Source organism: Maylandia zebra, unplaced genomic scaffold, assembly GCF_041146795.1.
Source record: "Maylandia zebra isolate NMK-2024a unplaced genomic scaffold, Mzebra_GT3a scaffold11, whole genome shotgun sequence".
Classification (NCBI taxonomy): domain Eukaryota; kingdom Metazoa; phylum Chordata; class Actinopteri; order Cichliformes; family Cichlidae; genus Maylandia; species Maylandia zebra.
The window spans coordinates 5,035,370-5,053,597 of NW_027490041.1; the positions used below are offsets into that span (position 1 = coordinate 5,035,370).

Below are 18,228 nucleotides of genomic sequence, written 5' to 3' on the forward strand. Positions count from 1 at the left end.
TTGAAGAAACATCAGTTCAGTGCTGAAATATTTAAACGCTGCAGGAAGAAGAACAACAAAGTGATGACGGATGTTTGTGCTTCAAACAGGAAAACCAGCAGAAATAAATCACAGCCTGCCAGAGGTTTGGAGTTTCCGAGGTGCACCTGAACGCAGCACAGTGTCCCGATGCTCCTTATTGTCCGCAAACGTCTCTTTGGGTGTTTCCTTCCTGCTCAAAGTTTACTGTCACTTCCTGAACTTCGTGCAGTGGAGCTTGTTGTTGGTGTGTGAAGAAACTGTAAGTTTGCTTTGTTTCCTCCTTTAACAGTTTGTCTTTAGGAACTTTACTGTTTGTTCAGCTCGTGTTTGATTTCTTCACACAACAAACTGTGTGTGTTTGTATTTCCGGTCTCTCCATTAAAGTCAGTGTGTAATGTTTCCTGGCTAACATCAGCTGTGTGCAGCTTAGTTCAGCACAAATCTGCCGCTCCATAGTTCACGGTAACGGACTCACAGCTGGACCAACGAGGCCGAGTGTGTCCGCCACTCTGAGCTACGTTCGTGTTTGTGTACTTGTAGTTTGTACTTTGAGTTCACTCAGAGCCCACAGAGGACGCAGCGTACGTGATGACGTCACAGCCCTTTACCTCCTTTACTGTCACTGTGATTAATATTTACACACGAGACACCTGCAGAGCTCTGACGCTAAGCTAGCACACAGCATGCTAACACTAAGCTAACACTAAGCTAAAGCTAAGCTAACACTAAGCTAACACTAAGAGTTCTTACAGACACGAGTTAAAAAGCTGCTTTTAGTGTGTGATCAGAGTCCAGGACTGAGAGCAGCAGCAGAGCTGATGGATGATGAATTACTGGATGGAAGAAGCTTCTCATTAGCAGTGAATCAGTGTGTGTGCAGTTCTCTGCAAACTCAGCAGGAAGAATTAGTGTGAAGCTTTAACTCTGCTGATCCTCTTTGAATCCTGGATCAGCTGAAATGTTTAAAATGTTGTTCACACGTGTTGGACTGACTGAAGCTTCCAGTCACAGTGAATCAGTGTGTGTCAGTGAATGCATCGTGTGTGCTTCAGGCTCCATCTAGTGGACTGATAGCAGAGCAGCTGATGGCAGCTTCCTCTGCCTCACACTGCTGTCTGACTGCATCCAGCTGACACTGAGATGAAGCAGGAAAGAAGCAGCTGATATTTGGACAGCACACATGATGAAAGGAGGATTTCAGCTGATGTGCACATGAATGATTTGTGTTTCCTCTGCAGGTAGAAAGTGTGTGTGAGCTGATGTGAATTGAGCAGCATGGATCAGTGTGAGGACAGAGAGGAGGGAGCCCCTGCCTCTAAAAGCACTCTGTGTGGGGAACATGAGAGCCAGACCAAAGCTCAGAGGTGAGATGACCATCTCTAACTGTCCATGACTCTTCTCCATGTCACAGCTCAGCACTCACATCACTGCTGCATCATTATTCACAGGAACCAGCCTGGACCTCCACCCAGCTCTGTGTCCTTACAGAGTGACCGGTCTAAAGATCTTCCCATTTATTTTAAATCCCAGCCTGTGTCTGCTGCAGAGAGGTGAGCTGTTAGCAACATGAACTCTTTGATGTCAGTTTATCTGATTTAAATGAACTGTTTGATGTTTCCTGGTCTCTAAACTGCATCTCAAAGGAAGTCACTGAACCTTTATTCCTTATTTCTATCAAACATGTCCAACATTTAAACTCCTGCTGCTCACAGTGGGACCATCAATAGTCCTGCACAGTGTAAATGACCCCTGGGTGGCGCTCTGTTCTTACACTGTGAAACACTACTTTGGAGTTTCCTTCTGCTCATTCTCAAAACACATTTTTCTTCTCTGACAGGATCCATGGGAGACCTGCTGGACCTGAACCTGGACCCAGCTCTGTGTCCTTACAGAGTGACTGGTCTAAAGATCACCCCATTGATTTTAAAGCCCAGCCTGTGTCTGCTGCAGAGAGGTGAGCTGTTAGTAACAGGAACTCTTTGATTAAACTGCTCGATGTTGTTGGATATAAACTACAAACACGTTGTTCCCTCAGTCCCATTTAAACTGTCTTTTAAAACAAGCCTTTGGTTTCTAAACAACTGAAAACCCACTTCAGCAAACAGGAAGTGATCAGAGCGTCCGTCCACTTCCTGTCAGGCCCTGCAAACATTTCATATTGAAGAAAAGTAGCTGATATCTCACATTTTTACTCCACCACATTCAACCATTTTGACATTTTACAGCATGAAACTCTTGTCACATGACTCCTGTTATGTTATAGAGTCATGTGACCACCAGGGAGGGATTTGTATGGATGAAACACATTCAAATCAATCTGATTCATCAATGGAAACATTTTTGGTGTAAATGCAGCAACACTGAAAACGCTGAAGATAAAAACACAACAGATGAAATATGAACAAATCGAGGCTTTGAATACACGTGTGTGTGTTTGAGACACAGAGATAAATGGATTGTGTGTCTGTCCTATTGCTGCGTGAGGGTTTTATTGTAGATTTTGTGCGTGTACACTTTTGACCACGAAGGTGTTGAAAGGGCGTAAAACAGTTGGAGGCACCAGAGTGAACACTAGTGCTGTCAGTAGATTAAAACATGACTAATTAATGACACAATCTTCTGTCATTAATCCTGATTAATCACAATTACTTGATCAATAGCTGCAGTTACATTTTTCCAACTTTATATTTAAGCCTGTAACAGACGTTTACACCATATAATGAAGTCAATGCAGAATAAACACAAAGAATGTTAAACGCTTCAATTCAAAGAGACTTTGAATAGTTTTCAGTCTTTAACTCAGCTTCTCTGCTGTAAATACAACTTTGTAACAAACATATATACTAAAAGCTAAGTGTGCACTAATATATAATAATATATAATCTATATTACTGCTGTTAATGAAAATGTTTAATCAGACTCATCACAGGGTTACTGTGGATTCATTTGGATTAATCACCATTAAACATCATTTTTAATGTAAACGAATCAAAGTTCATTTCATGAGCAAACAGACTCGAGAGAAAAGGGCAAATTTACACACTTAACATGTTTATTGAACATGTAAACATTGATTAACCTCCTGAATGAGCCGACCCCCCCAGGGACAGTCCTGCATGCTAATGATGGGCTCTGCTCTGTACCTGCAGGATTCTGTCAGCCACAAACTCCTCAGCTGATCCTGAATCTGAGCCCATCTGTCAAACAATCATTTTCTTCACAGGTCTGTGGAGGTGGCACTGATCCTGCAGCAGTCTAACACTCTCTGTCACTCTTCTTCAAGTCTTTGACACGAGGAACCAAAACTATGTCATTAACAACACTAACAGGTCTGCAGTTTGTCCACTTGGCAGTTGTGTCATCAGTGCTTTGCATCGTTGTGATATTTTAAGCTGGAAGTGCTTCGGTGAAAAGAAAATTCCTTCTGTCACGATGTGCAGAATCCTTCATGTTGGTCGGCTGGTCCGTCTTGTTATTTTTTTAATACTCAAACTTTCCATCGGGAGGTCAGTGTGTGTTTGTCATCTTCCATATTGAGCTGATTGGTTCAGCTTCCGTCACTAACAGATGTGCTGCACATCTGCACGTGTGCAAAGGTAACTCTACTCGGACAAACTGCTCGAAGTGCGTTGATAGAAACATTTCAGGGATTTTGAGTCGTTCTGCTCTCCAGATGTGTCGTGTTAAAGGTTTTTATCATGTTAATCATGATAACAGATGAACCCCTAACCCTAACCCTACATGTTAATTTTGACAGCACTGCTAAATCCTTTTTAATGTTCTTCTGTCAGATCATTGATTAGACTCGACTCCAAATACGAGACTCGGAAAACTCAAATGAAAACTCAAATCAAAGCAATGAGAAAAGGACTTCTTGTGTTAGAATGAAAACATATGGAAGTGGTCAGGTTTCAAACACTCGATGAATCTACTGCACAGTTACATTCAGGGACCTTTGGCCTCCTGAGAGCATTAGTTGATGGTTCATCACAGTTTTCTCAAAGTTTCCTCTGAGCTTCTGCAGCATCATCACTTCCATCACTGATGAAAGAAAGTTCATAGAAAACAGAAAATATATCTTCAGAATCTGAGAGTCTAAAACTTGACAGACTTGATTCAGATGAAGTTATTTGAGCAGAAACTCCTGGATCTTTATCCTGTGTTGATCTAATCCTTCATGGTTCCTCCACAGAGTGGAGCAGCAGAGCTCAGAGGTTCCCAGTGGTCAGTCTGCCCAGCAGCATCAAACACAGCTGGACTCCATATTTATGGTCTGTACATGTACAACAACTACTTTATTATTAATAATAATGCATTTATTTATAGGTCCCTTTCAGAACACCAAGGACTCTGTGGACTAAATGACCAAAAGAAAACAAACTTTGAAATCAGACGGTGCAAATGTGATCACAGGGAAACGTTTTAAACATCGAGGCTTTAAACAGAAACCAAAGTGAAACAGTTTGTAGTCGAGATCAGTGGGAATGAAGCTGAATAACTGTTTCTTCAATAACTTTGAGCTCTTAAAAAAGAAAAACTAGCTGAAAGTCTGGCTGCTCTTATGAAAAGTACAGAGAAATTATGGGTCGCTCAACACTTGTGCACAATATAAGAGTTTAAATAAATCTAAAGAATAACTCAAAGTCCTACAGTCATACTGATAAAGTCATCTACAGCTAACTATCCAAGTGGATTTGTTTAAGACAGCTCCATCTGCTGGTGGCCCTCTGCAGGTGCATGAAAGGGGCGTGTTTATATTGAAAGTAGTAGAGAAAGTAAACCCCACGGGAAGGAGGAGGACTCTCAGCAGCTTCCAGCTCATATTCAGACATTTGACTTCTCACTGAAAGCAGCAACTTTGAGTGTCTGTACCTTAGTTAGAAGAGATAACATGGTCATAGTAATTAGAGTTGATTGAGCAATGCTGTCCTTATAATGTAGTTTATGATTTTTATACATCTTTTTATGGACAAGTCCAGTTTTTCTGTAGAGCCTCTCAAGTTGGTGACAGCAGCAGTGGAAGTTCACGTGTAAACCAGAGCAGCAAATCAGGTCCAAATGTGTTGTTCACAGTGAGTGGGATCATCATTGGCTGCTATGTTAACCTCCTGCAGCAGGATGTCTTTGGTCAGAGAATGGATAGATCACTAAGTCATTGTTGAGTTTAGGGAGACAGTAGACAGTTGGAGGAGGTTCAGCCAGTTGACACACAGTAGATAAAATAACTGAAGGCAGGAGCAGACACCTGTATGACTTTCCACCTCTCACATAGATTATTTCCCTGGGCAGCGCCACAGGGCTGGTAGATGTAAACAAAGCTGGAGGAGAGGATTGATTCATCTGAGAAAAGTCACAGAGTTGTGTCTTGATGCTCAATCATCCAGGTACGTAAATCCCAAAAAGCTTGATTCTGTTCATCTGGATGTTTTCAGTGGGAGAAACGTTTCATCATCATCAGGTGACTTCTTCAGTCTCAGCTGACTGCAGGTTTCAATCTCATAAACAGGACATTTGTATGACTGAAACCAGCCCACTGAAGGAACAATGGGCTGGGAGGTCAGTTCATTGATCATTGGTACGCATATTGTCAGGACCATTGATCAATGGTTGTTGATCAATGGTCATGAGTCCAGTTCACAGAGAGCTGGGGAATGGCTGCAATCACAGCATGTAAGATGGTGACAGTTGTACCCTTAGGCCCCTCCTCCATTCAGAGATGGTCTTTCCTTTTCACATAAATGGCCTCCTTGACTCCGCCCTCAAACCAGCGTTCACATTTACTCAGGACCTTCTTGATGTGAAGTTCTTCTGCTTCGCTGGCTGCTGTGTCTGTGGGGATGGTGTTTGTTCTGTGTTGTAGCGTCCTGATGACGCCCAGTTTGTGCCCCAGTGGATGATGAGAGTCAAACCTTAAATACTGATCTGTATGCGTAAACAGAGTGAACCTTTAAGACCAGTTGTCTGTACGATCAACTCAGTCACCTGAAACATCTCCAAGTTTCTGGCTTTGATCATCAACCTGTTGGTAGTTCAGCTCTGAACACCAGTGAAATGTTTCTCCCACTGAAATCGCTGCATTCATATGAACAGCATCAACGTTTTGGGATCATGGAGTTGTGGACAAAGTCTCAGTTAATCAGATAAAGTCAAACCTATAATTGGTAAAGAGGTCGTGGATGATATGCCCCCTGATCGTAAAGAAGTGGATGTTGTGTGGACTAAAGTTCAGAGTGGTGGGTCATTCATAAAGTATTCTGTTCCAGCTGCTGGAGGACAACATCATCACTTTTGTGAAGAACGAGCTGAAGAAGATCCAGAAGGCTCTGAATCCAAATAAGCCCCAGTGCTTGGAGTTTCAGAGGGAGGATGAGGAGCAGAGGAGAAACAGCAGAGAGGCATTTGTGAAGATCACAGTGGACTTCCTGAGGAGAATGAAGCAGGAGGAGCTGGCTGACCGTCTGCAGAGACGTAAGAGGATTTATCTAAAGATTTAAGCTGCTGGATAAATGAGACACTTGTGACACCAGTGTGTTCGGTCATTTCTCAGTGGGTCAGAAATTGTCATCAGCATTTTGTAAAATATGATTGTTAAAGTTGTATTTTTATTATTATTATTCAGAACTTCCAGCTGCAGTTTGTCATCGTAACCTTAAATCCACCCTGAAGAAGAAGTTCCAGTGTGTGTTTGAGGGCATCGCTAAAGCAGGAAACCCGACCCTCCTGAATCAGATCTACACAGAGCTCTACATCACAGAGGGAGGGACTGCAGAGGTCAATGATGAACATGAGGTCAGACAGATTGAAACAGCATCCAGGAAACCAGACAGACCAGAAACAACCATCAGACAAGAAGACATCTTTAAAGCCTCACCTGGAAGAGATGAACCAATCAGAACAGTGCTGACAAAGGGAGTGGCTGGCATTGGGAAAACAGTCTTAACACAGAAATACAGCCTGGACTGGGCTGAAGACAAAGCCAACCAGGACATCCAGTTCATATTTCCATTCACTTTCAGAGAGCTGAATGTGCTGAAAGAGGAAAAGTTCAGCTTGGTGGGACTTGTTCATCACTTCTTTACTGAAACCAAAGAAGCAGGAATCTGCAGCTTTGAAGACTTCCAGGTTGTGTTCATCTTTGATGGTCTGGATGAGTGTCGACTTCCTCTGGACTTCCACAAAACTACAATCCTAACTGACCCTAGAAAGTCCACCTCAGTGGATGTGCTGCTGATAAACCTCATCAGGGGGAAACTGCTTCCCTCTGCTCGCCTCTGGATAACCACACGACCTGCAGCAGCCAATCAGATCCCTCCTGACTGTGTTGGCATGGTGACAGAGGTCAGAGGGTTCACTGACCCACAGAAGGAGGAGTACTTCAGGAAGAGATTCAGAGATGAGGAGCAGGCCAGCAGGATCATCTCCCACATCAAGACATCACGAAGCCTCCACATCATGTGTCACATCCCAGTCTTCTGCTGGATCACTGCTACAGTTCTGGAGGATGTGCTGGAAACCAGAGAGGGAGGACAGCTGCCCAAGACCCTGACTGAGATGTACATCCACTTCCTGGTGGTTCAGGCCAAAGTGAAGAAGGTCAAGTATGATGGAGGAGCTGAGACAGATCCACACTGGAGTCCTGAGAGCAGGAAGATGATGGAGTCTCTGGGAAAACTGGCTTTTGATCAGCTGCAGAAAGGAAACCTGATCTTCTATGAATCAGACCTGACAGAGTGTGGCATCGATATCAGAGCAGCCTCAGTGTACTCAGGAGTGTTCACACAGATCTTTAAAGAGGAGAGAGGACTGTACCAGGACAAGGTGTTCTGCTTCATCCATCTGAGTGTTCAGGAGTTTCTGGCTGCTCTTCATGTCCATCTGACCTTCAGCAACTCTGGACTCAATCTGCTGGAACAACAACAAACAACCTCCAAGAAGTCTGAAACAGGAGAATCTGCAAAGAAACACTTCTACCAGAGTGCTGTGAACAAGGCCTTAGAGAGTCCAAATGGACACCTGGACTTGTTCCTCCGCTTCCTCCTGGGTCTTTCCCTGCAGACCAATCAGACTCTCCTACGAGCCCTGATGACACAGACAGGAAGTAGCTCACTGACCAATCAGGAAACAGTCCAGTACATCAAGGAGAAGCTCAGTAAGAATCTGTCTGCAGAGAAAAGCATCAATCTGTTCCACTGTCTGAATGAACTGAATGATCGTTCTCTAGTGGAGGAGATCCAACAATACAGGACTTCAGGAAGTCTCTCCACAGGTAAACTGTCTCCTGCTCAGTGCTCAGCTCTGACCTTCATCTTACTGTCATCAGAAGAAGATCTGGATGAGTTTGACTTCAAGAAATACTCTGCTTCAGAGGAGGCTCTTCTGAGGCTGCTGCCAGTGGTCAAAGCCTCCAACAAAGCTCTGTGAGTAAACATGTTGTCATCGCTTCATTGTTAAAATCATGGGAAATAAATCAGAAATGCTGAGTTCAAAGAGCACTGTAACATTTTTTTAAAATAGTAAATTAAATGATCATCAGTCACTCGGTAAATATATGGTAGTTTTAATGTTTCACTCCAGCATTTCTAAAACACACTTTGTTCTGTAACTCTTATCAAAGGACAATCCAGACCCAGCCTATAAGAACATGAGCTCTGATGCTTCAGCCCCTCTGACAGGTTTATTATCCTCAGCTTGTTCATTTGTCTCCAACTCCAGGAGTTTGGTTGTTTTATTCTAAAGCACAAACTTCACCTGCCAGACTTCACCTACATCTTTTTCTGATGTTCATAATTTAAGTTCAAGTTTGTATCTCACTTTCAGTGCACACCCTCCCTTTTTAAATATAAATCTCTGCTGTGCTGTCATGTTTTCATCCCGTATGGAGGGAGAAACTCGGTCTTCATTACTGAAATTGCCTCTAAGGTCGTGTTTCTTGTCAGTAACCATATGTAACTGTAAGGCTTCCATAACCAGTGTTATCACAGAATTACAGTGGGTTCACTCTGGGTCCTCTACAGTTTCTTCCCACTGTCTACAGACATGCAGTTAGGTTACCTGGTGATCTAAACTTCATGCAGGTGTGAGTGAGAGTGGTTGTCTGTCCCTCTGTGGGCTTAGTGGAAGAGACTGGATGGATCTCTGCTTTGTCTTTGATATATGCTTTTTTTTGTTTTTGTTTTTTTTTGTTGTTTTTTTTCTAAATGACATCAGAAACAGCAGTATGCGACATTACGTGATGGCAGAGCTTCAGTTCATCCTTTGTCATTTTTTTTTTTTTTTTTTAAATAAATAGGACAGGGGGAATGAATGAGAGAAAGAGGGGGAGAGAAAGAAAGAAAACCAAAGGGGAGAAGAGACGGTGAGAAGGGGGGGGGAAGAGAGAGAGAAAAAAAAAAAAGAACTCCTGGGTCACCTGTATGGAGAGAAAAAAAAAAACAAACAAAAAAAACAAACAGAGGAGACAGCAAACAACAAAGAGCAACATAATAATAGAGAAAACAAAGCACCATCACAATAAACTAGCTAGTCATAGATATCAATATTTACTAAATAATAAACGATATTGTGCAGCACGCAAGATAGACAGCGCACAGTGTGCTTTGAGGCAGCAGCCAAGAAAGCTTTAGTCCGCGTCTGTGAATACCCATGTGTGCATACCTGTGTGGATCAGCATGCTTGCATTCCAAAGGTTTCTCCATGTAATGATCTGCTAGGGAGTGTGGGGGGGCCACAGCCCCGTCCTCCAGGGTGTGAAGCAGGTATGGAGGAGATCAAAACTCCAGACATCCAGAGGCCCCCAGAACACAAGAGACCATGGAAGACCAACAGAGGGGCAGCCGCGCCACTGTTCCAGTAAGAGCTGAGGAGAGTCCCAGATGAGGGCTCGCCCAGCAGCCGCGGAGCAGAAGTCAGGGGGAGTTGCAGTGACGCGCCCGTGAGCTCCGCCGGCCCCCAGTTGTGCCTGAGTGACCGAGCCCCAGGCCGAGAGGCCGGGGGCACCCCACCTCCAGAGGGGCCCGAGCGAGCCCCAGGCCCCAGGCCCCGACAAGCGGCCGCCAAGGAGTGAGCCGGTGTGTACCCGGACGCCCACCCCCAGACACAAAGAACCACCAACACACCGACACCTGAGGGAGTCCGCCACCGGCAGGGGAAGTGGTGGTGGGTGGAGATAGGCCTCCAAACCTTGGAGGGCCTGAGGTGTCCCCAGAGAGGTGGCGTCTGATACCCAACCTGACATATAGACACAGACATACAGGCACACACAGACACAAACATCCATTCCCACCCTCATGCTCTCATATGCACTCACTCCACACTCAACCAACGTGGAGACAGACATAAAGAGACGCTGTATACACGATCACACTCCCCAAGCGTACTCTACAAACCGGGTCTAGGTACCCTTGCCCCTGGAGGGGGGAACTGCACCCAGACCCAGGTGGTGTTACCCTTTTCCCTGCGGTGGGGAGAGGCAGACCACCCCGACTCCGCAGCAGCAGGCCCCACACCCCAGACCGCAGTCGGACGGCCAACTCCTCCTACTAGCCCTCCCGCTCCAGCAGGCCGCAGAGAATGGGGGTGGGAGAAGACTCCAAACCTCCCTCCACCCGCTCATTGTAGTGTTGATGCATATGTGTTCTAAGGTGCAATTAAAACCCAGGAGGGCATGGAGCTACCTGCCAAGGAGCAGCAGGTAAGCGCATAGTCCCTCCTGCTAGCCCTCAATGACTAAGTGTATTTAAAATTGAGAGGTGGGCGACGATGTCAGGGGTGAGGTGTACACCCTGATGGTAATTTGGACTCCGTGATTGTGCCCACCCCCAAGATCCTATATGTATGTGTAATGAGAGTGTGAATAATGTGAATGTCTAGGTTGTGGGATAAAATTGAGGCAGAAGCAGCCAGAAGGGGACAGGGGGGGGGGGGGGGTAGCCTCCTCTGCACCCTGGTGACATACCCCCATACCCCCACTGTCTTTGATATATGCTGACAGCAAACATTCTCCATGAAGTCTGCATTTCAGCTCATCTCCTTTATACACACCTTTAACAGGAAGAGTTTTATACAGCTAGTGTTTAAAATCCAGTGTTATTCACAATACACAGGTAATGAGCATGATTATTGAATTACTAAAATTTTCTAAAATAATTGTTTTAGTTAATATTGTATGACAGTGTACACAGAATTATTAGCTCAGTAGGCAGAGTGGTCGCCCCATGATCATAAGGTCAGGGGTCGAATCCACCGAATAGTTACCTTGTGGTACCCCTGAGCAAGGTACCATCAAGGTACCAATCATGTGCACTGGACTGGTAGCACTCATAGTCTCATAGGTTTAAATAAATTTTTTAAAAAAAGGGTTCAACATATAAACAAATTTAATTTGATCACATATATTGTTTTTTTGTTTTTGTTTTTTCCCTTTCTCTCTCAGACTGAGCAGCTGTAACGTCTCAGAGAAAGGCTGTGAAAATTTGTTGTCAGTGGTCAGCTCCCAGTCCTGTAGTCTGAGAGAGCTGGACCTGAGTACCAACAGCCTGAAGGCTTCAGCAGTAAAGCTTCTGTCTGCTGCAGTGGAGAGTCCACATGCCAAACTGAATGTTCTGAGGTCAGATCAATTTGTATTATGTTTAGTTCTGTTTGTTTATGTGTTTGATGTTTGTTTTTGTTTATGTCTTTATCAGTGTTGGGTAAGTTACTTTAAAATAGTAACTTAGTTACATTACTAGTTACTTCTCTCAAAAGTAACTCAGTTACTTCAAGTTACTCGTTACTTTCAAAGTAACTAGTTACTAGGGAAAGTAACTTTGGTTTTACTCAGAATTCTCTTGTTAATGTGTTGCTTCCATAACTTTGCCAGTCTTCTAGCTTGCTTACTTGCCACAAGTGCACTGTGCCACCTACCAATAGAAAGGAAAAGATAATGTGCACATTTCCACGAGAGAAATCCCACGCCTGGACCGTCATTGACTGCTGCCATGATTCTAGCCTACGTCACAGCCTCATGTGCGCCTTTTACATCCAACACAAAAACTGCAGTCGTGGTGCTTTCGATTGTACTCAGAACTCGGAAATTCTGCCTTCTGAATAGGAAGATGTGGGTAACACCAGACTGCAGATGAGCTGCATACAGGGCTGGACTGGGACAGAAAATTGGCCCGGGCATTTTGACTAGAGACCGGCCCACCATTATAGGAAAAATCATAAAGCCTTTGAATGATAATAAACACTGTTGTGACAGTGATGTGCACTGTTCTGATGGTATATATGCATCAATCTATCAATCGTTTGTTGCAAGACTCAGATAATTATTTTTTAAAAGCGAGACATTTTAAATGAGAATAAGAAAGAAAAGTATTTCTTTGTGCCCCCCTCTCCCTGTTAATGCCCTACCTGCCCCCTGGCAACACTTTGCTAGAGCCGCCCCTGCACAGTTACCAGCTGTCAGCTACTTAGAAAAGGATCCTGGTGTTATTTGTCTCTCAGAAACAGTTCATAACTTCCCTTCAACTCATTCATGTCACCTAAAAGGTAAACCTGTTTCTCCATCACCTGTTCAGCTCTGATGATCCAGTAAGGACATCTCCTGGTTCCATCTTCATGTTTCCCTCTCACCACATAACCAAACCAACATCATGACCAGCAGCTTTACAGCTGTGGCTCCAGCAAACATCAGCTGATACTAGAAATTAATATTAAATAAATTCTAACAATAGCTGATCAAGCTTAAACGTGCTGCTGTTGTTTAGCGCGACATCCGCTGGTTTCCTCTTTCGGCGCAAAGTGAGCGATAAACAAACAAGAGAGCCGATCAGCTGATCATTGATCAGTTTCATGATTGAAGTAGAAACGGGAGAGGGAGGGGGGAGAATGAAAGAAGAAGAAGCAGCTGTGCAGCAAAGACACAGAATAACTCCAGCTTTGTGCCTTTTCCATTGTAGCTGAATTACGGGACAAACTGTTCCTTTTCACCTCAATAAGAAACCGTAATATTTCCTCTGAATACCAGACGGGACGGTTGGCAACTCTAATAACTTATGAACAAAATAAAGTTCAACAACATTAACTTCATAGCACCCACCCAGCTGTATAGAAACTCCGTCATGCTAGCTAGCACGCAGTACGGAAAAAGTCAGCATAACGAAAATAAACTCCACCTAAACTTGGTTTATATCTGACCCAGAGAGACTGCAGGTCATAACTTCTTACCTGAAGTTCAGTTCACACTCGGACCGGCGGCCGCCTCGGGTCTCTTTTCCTTCTGCGTCCCCTTTCCTTCATCCACCTGCTGGCCTCCACCACTTGCTAATGTTACTGAATCTGTGGAAGCTCCGCGATAGCCACCACACGAAGTAACGAGTAACGAGCCTATCTAAATCCCAGTAACGAGTAACGCGTTCCCGGTTTTGGCATAATAACTAGTTACCGTGCTCGTTACCACAATAATAACGTAGTTACTGTAACGCGTTACTTAATAACGCGTTAGTCCCAACACTGGTCTTTATCCAGTTATCCTTGTTTCATAGCATTTTTATTCATTTCAAAGTTAAACAGAAGTTTTACTAACCTGCTCAGCACAAGACAATAAGCTATTGCACCTTGATTACACTTTAACAACAATCTTTATTCATGTTTTTATCTTCAGACTTAACATCTGTGAACTCTCAGAGGAAAACTGTGAAGCTCTGTCCTCAGTTCTCAGCTCGCAGTCCTCTAGTCTGACAGAGCTGGACCTGAGTATCAGAAAGCTGCAGGATTCAGGAGTGAAGCTTCTGTCTGCTGGACTACAACGTTTAAACTGTAAACTGAATACTCTGAGGTCAGATCAGAAAGCATTTAGTTTTTAGAATTATTAATTAAAGTTCATACATATGATGTTGTATCTTAGTATGTTTATGTTTCCTTTAAAAATAGAAAGTCAACATTTAATGTTGTGAAATGTATTAACAAACTCTACATGAGTACTTGTTTTATAGATTGTCTTTTATTTTTCAGACTGAGTGGCTGTAACCTGTCAGAGAGAAGCTGTGAAGCTCTGTCCTCAGTCCTCAGCTCCCAGTCCTCCAGTCTGAGAGAGCTGGACCTGAGTAACTCTGACCTGCAGGATTCAGGAGTGAAGCTTCTGTCCGCTGGACTAAAGAGTTCACAGTGTGCAGTGGAAACTCTCAGGTCAGGATTCAAACTTTTCCACAGATGATCATTTGAAATGTGATTTATATTATTGTATAAACAGGTAACTTTTACAGCTGTCAAGTGAACTTTTATTTACATTTGAGTGGATAATTGGACTCTGAATTACTAAAAGTTGTTATAGTCATGTCTTTGTTTATTTAAAAAAATACTTCATGCACTGCCTAATTTAAAGATTTAGGCTCCTTTGGGCCCATAATATATATATTTGATTTCTTTGTGAATGAAATTAGGAGGATATTGGCGACTGCTGATTGGCTCGCTGTTTGTTTTTTATTCACAGTACTTAATTTTAAAGGCTGATTTCTCAAAATGAGATGTTTATCTTTTCTTCTACAACACTTGGAGCCACCAAATCTTCTTGCTTGATTTATTCATTACAGTTTGATTTAAAGAATATTAGACTCGTAACATAATAAATATATTTATTTCACTTCTTCTTGAGAGAAAGAAAGGGATGACTGGGTGAGCTCCAGTGGTTCATCCCAGCAGAGAGAGCGGCACACTGGGCTGCAAATGATCACAGTAGTAATGGCCATAGTTTGATAAAACAGGCAGTCTTACCCTGTAGATAATACAGGGTTCTGGTGCCGATGTGGGGGAGGGGAGTCGCCCGGTACTAACTACATACTACTAACTACCTCATCCAGATGTCTTCCCTACTAAACCTGATAAGAAGTAACTGCAGTAGCCTTATAGGTCAAATCAGTTTCACCTGTTAAAGTTAGCTCCACTATTAATTAGGGGTGGGGGAAAAAATCGATACTGTGTAGTATCGTGATATTTTGTTTGCTAATAATGTATCGATACAGGGACAGCAGAAATCGATATTTTGTTACAAACAATTTTTTCTCTGAAGTCAACATGCTCTGGAGTCAGAGCATGTTGGCTTCAGAGCATGTTGATCCTTTTTCTGAGCAACAATCCTGACATTCCTTCACTGTCCAAATGTGTTTAACTTTTTTTTTGGCAGCAATAAACATGACAGTTTACTTATTTTAATTTAAGACATGTTTAATTTTAATTAAGTTTGAAACTTTTTTATTTAATGTAAAATTATATATTTTTTTAAATTTACTTTCAAATTCTTCAGTTGCTGAAGGGGCTGCATAGTTTTCATAAATTGCATAGTTCAGAATAGCTATAATTGTACCAGATGGTTGCATTCAGTTAAGTTGGACTAGACTGTAATACAAACCGTTCAGTTTGTCAACAATAAAACTGACTGAAATGAGAGAAAGACTGAGTGTGAGACTTTGATATTAGATAAAATGAATATTGATAAAGTTTACCTTTATGTGCAGAATTTAAATATCGCAAAATATTTTAAAAAATCGCAATAATATCGTATCGTGCGTTAAGTATTGTGATAATATCGTATCGCGAGTTGTATGGTGATTCCCACCTCTACTATTAATGGTGTCACTTGTTATTTCTGGGATGAGTTTAGTAGCCTGAACAGCTGCTTAAAGGAAAGTAATTAAATAATAAAAATAACCTAAGTCCGGGGGAACCTGCAAGAGCTGTTTGCACAAAGAATAATGCTCAGACTTTGAGGTTTTATCGTTTTACACAAGGTTTAAAAATGAATGTCCACAATTGAATTGCAGAAATTGTTATTGAGCTAATACTGATGTAGTTGTTATCTTTGGTAAGGAGAGGTTGGAGGAAGGATGAGCACACTCAGGCCTAAAGATGCTCTTAATAATAATAATGGATTGCATTTATATAGCGCTTTTCGAGACCCTCAAAGACCCTTTACAATCCCACTACAGGGAGTGCAGAATTATTAGGCAAGTTGTATTTTTGAGGAATAATTTTATTATTGAACAACAACCATGTTCTCAATGAACCCAAAAAATTCATTAATATTAAAGCTGAATGTTTTTGGAAGTAGTTTTTAGTTTGTTTTTAGTTTTAGCTATTTTAGGGGGATATCTGTGTGTGCAGGTGACTATTACTGTGCAGAATTATTAGGCAACTTAACAAAAAACAAATATATACCCATTTCATTTATTTATTTTTACCAGTGACACCAATATAACATCTCCACATTCACAAATATACATTTCTGACATTCAAAAACAAAACAAAAACAAATCAGCGACCAATATAGCCACCTTTCTTTGCAAGGACACTCAAAAGCCTGCCATCCATGGATTCTGTCAGTGTTTTGATCTGTTCACCATCAACATTGCGTGCAGCAGCAACCACAGCCTCCCAGACACTGTTCAGAGAGGTGTACTGTTTTCCCTCCTTGTAAATCTCACATTTGATGATGGACCACAGGTTCTCAATGGGGTTCAGATCAGGTGAACAAGGAGGCCATGTCATTAGTTTTTCTTCTTTTATACCCTTTCTTGCCAGCCACGCTGTGGAGTACTTGGACGCGTGTGATGGAGCATTGTCCTGCATGAAAATCATGTTTTTCTTGAAGGATGCAGACTTCTTCCTGTACCACTGCTTGAAGAAGGTGTCTTCCAGAAACTGGCAGTAGGACTGGGAGTTGAGCTTGACTCCATCCTCAACCCGAAAAGGCCCCACAAGCTCATCTTTGATGATACCAGCCCAAACCAGTACTCCACCTCCACCTTGCTGGCGTCTGAGTGGGACTGGAGCTCTCTGCCCTTTACCAATCCAGCCACGGGCCCATCCATCTGGCCCATCAAGACTCACTCTCATTTCATCAGTCCATAAAACCTTAGAAAAACCAGTCTTGAGATATTTCTTGGCCCAGTCTTGACGTTTCAGCTTGTGTGTCTTGTTCAGTGGTGGTCGTCTTTCAGCCTTTCTTACCTTGGCCATGTCTCTGAGTATTGCACACCTTGTGCTCTTGGGCACTCCAGTGATGTTGCAGCTCCAAAATATGGCCAAACTGGTGGCAAGTGGCATCTTGGCAGCTGCACGCTTGACTTTTCTCAGTTCATGGGCAGTTATTTTGTGCCTTGGTTTTTCCACACGCTTCTTGCGACCCTGTTGACTATTTTGAATGAAACGCTTGATTGTTCGATGATCACGCTTCAGAAGCTTTGCAATTTTGAGACTGCTGCATCCCTCTGCAAGATATCTCACTATTTTTGACTTTTCTGAGCCTGTCAAGTCCTTCTTTTGACCCATTTTGCCAAAGGAAAGGACGTTACCTAATAATTATGCACACCTGATATAGGGTGTTGATGTCATTAGACCACACCCCTTCTCATTACAGAGATGCACATCACCTAATATGCTTAATTGGTAGTAGGCTTTCGAGCCTATACAGCTTGGAGTAAGACAACATGCATGAAGAGGATGATGTGGACAAAATACTCATTTGCCTAATAATTCTGCACTCCCTGTATTCATTCACTCTCACATTCACACACTGGTGGAGGTAAGCTACAGTTGTAGTGGTAGGTTAGGTTTTGCCCAAGGACAAAATGACCAAGACAGAGAGAGCTGGCTCATCAGACAGACAAGCTCATCTTGTAACCTACTGGTTCGCTGGTCAGCACACCAGCTGACTAGCGAACCGGCTAACTAGCACACCAGCTAACTAGCACACCGGCTAAATAGCAAATCAGCTAACTAGCAGACCAGCTAACGGCAGCCACAAGCTGAAGGACGATTAAATGTAGTGGAGATATCAGAGATGACACTGGTGTGTCCGATTCACTCTTTAGCACTCTGGTCACTCCGGTGTGTCAGCCAGAACACCACTGAAGGCCAAATGATCCCAGCATGTGGAATAAAGAGCTTAAGGTTTGGTTTGAGACACTTTATTCTTTCACTGATTGATTCTTGCGGCTGTGATCATGTGTGTGGTTTCTTACAAAAAGGAAGTACACAATACAAATACATGACAAATAAGATGAATAGATAAGTTACATATCCAGTTATATGTACGTACATCAGTATAGCTAATATAGCCATATATAAGGACAAAGATCACAGTACTATAATGCAGTAATGTTAAACACAAAGGTGTATATCTACATAAATCTGTCCTATCAGTGATCAGGGTACTGTAGTATACTTCCACTA

General features: G+C 42.8%; 1 protein-coding gene across 1 annotated transcript; it reads left to right on the forward strand.

Moving 5' to 3' along the window:
- Positions 1–209: 209 nt before the first annotated feature.
- LOC143416085 (uncharacterized) lies at positions 210–6,515 on the forward strand. The gene is made up of 6 exons (XM_076881461.1): positions 210–280; positions 1,260–1,385; positions 1,470–1,571; positions 1,859–1,975; positions 4,214–4,292; positions 6,285–6,515. Exons 2-6 carry the CDS (start codon positions 1,297–1,299, stop codon positions 6,513–6,515), a joined length of 618 nt encoding a protein of 205 aa, XP_076737576.1. The 5' UTR covers positions 210–280; positions 1,260–1,296.
- The last annotated feature ends 11,713 nt before the right edge of the window (positions 6,516–18,228 follow it).

What these genes read in the sequence shown, in the direction of transcription:
- LOC143416085 (XM_076881461.1), top strand. Translation starts at nt 1,297, where the DNA reads ATGGATCAGTGTGAGGACAGAGAGGAGGGAGCCCCTGCCTCTAAAAGC. An exon ending in AGCCAGACCAAAGCTCAGAG is followed by an intron (nt 1,386 to 1,469) that starts GTGAGATGACCA and finishes CATTATTCACAG; the next exon opens with GAACCAGCCTGGACCTCCAC. An exon ending in CCTGTGTCTGCTGCAGAGAG is followed by an intron (nt 1,976 to 4,213) that starts GTGAGCTGTTAG and finishes GTTCCTCCACAG; the next exon opens with AGTGGAGCAGCAGAGCTCAG.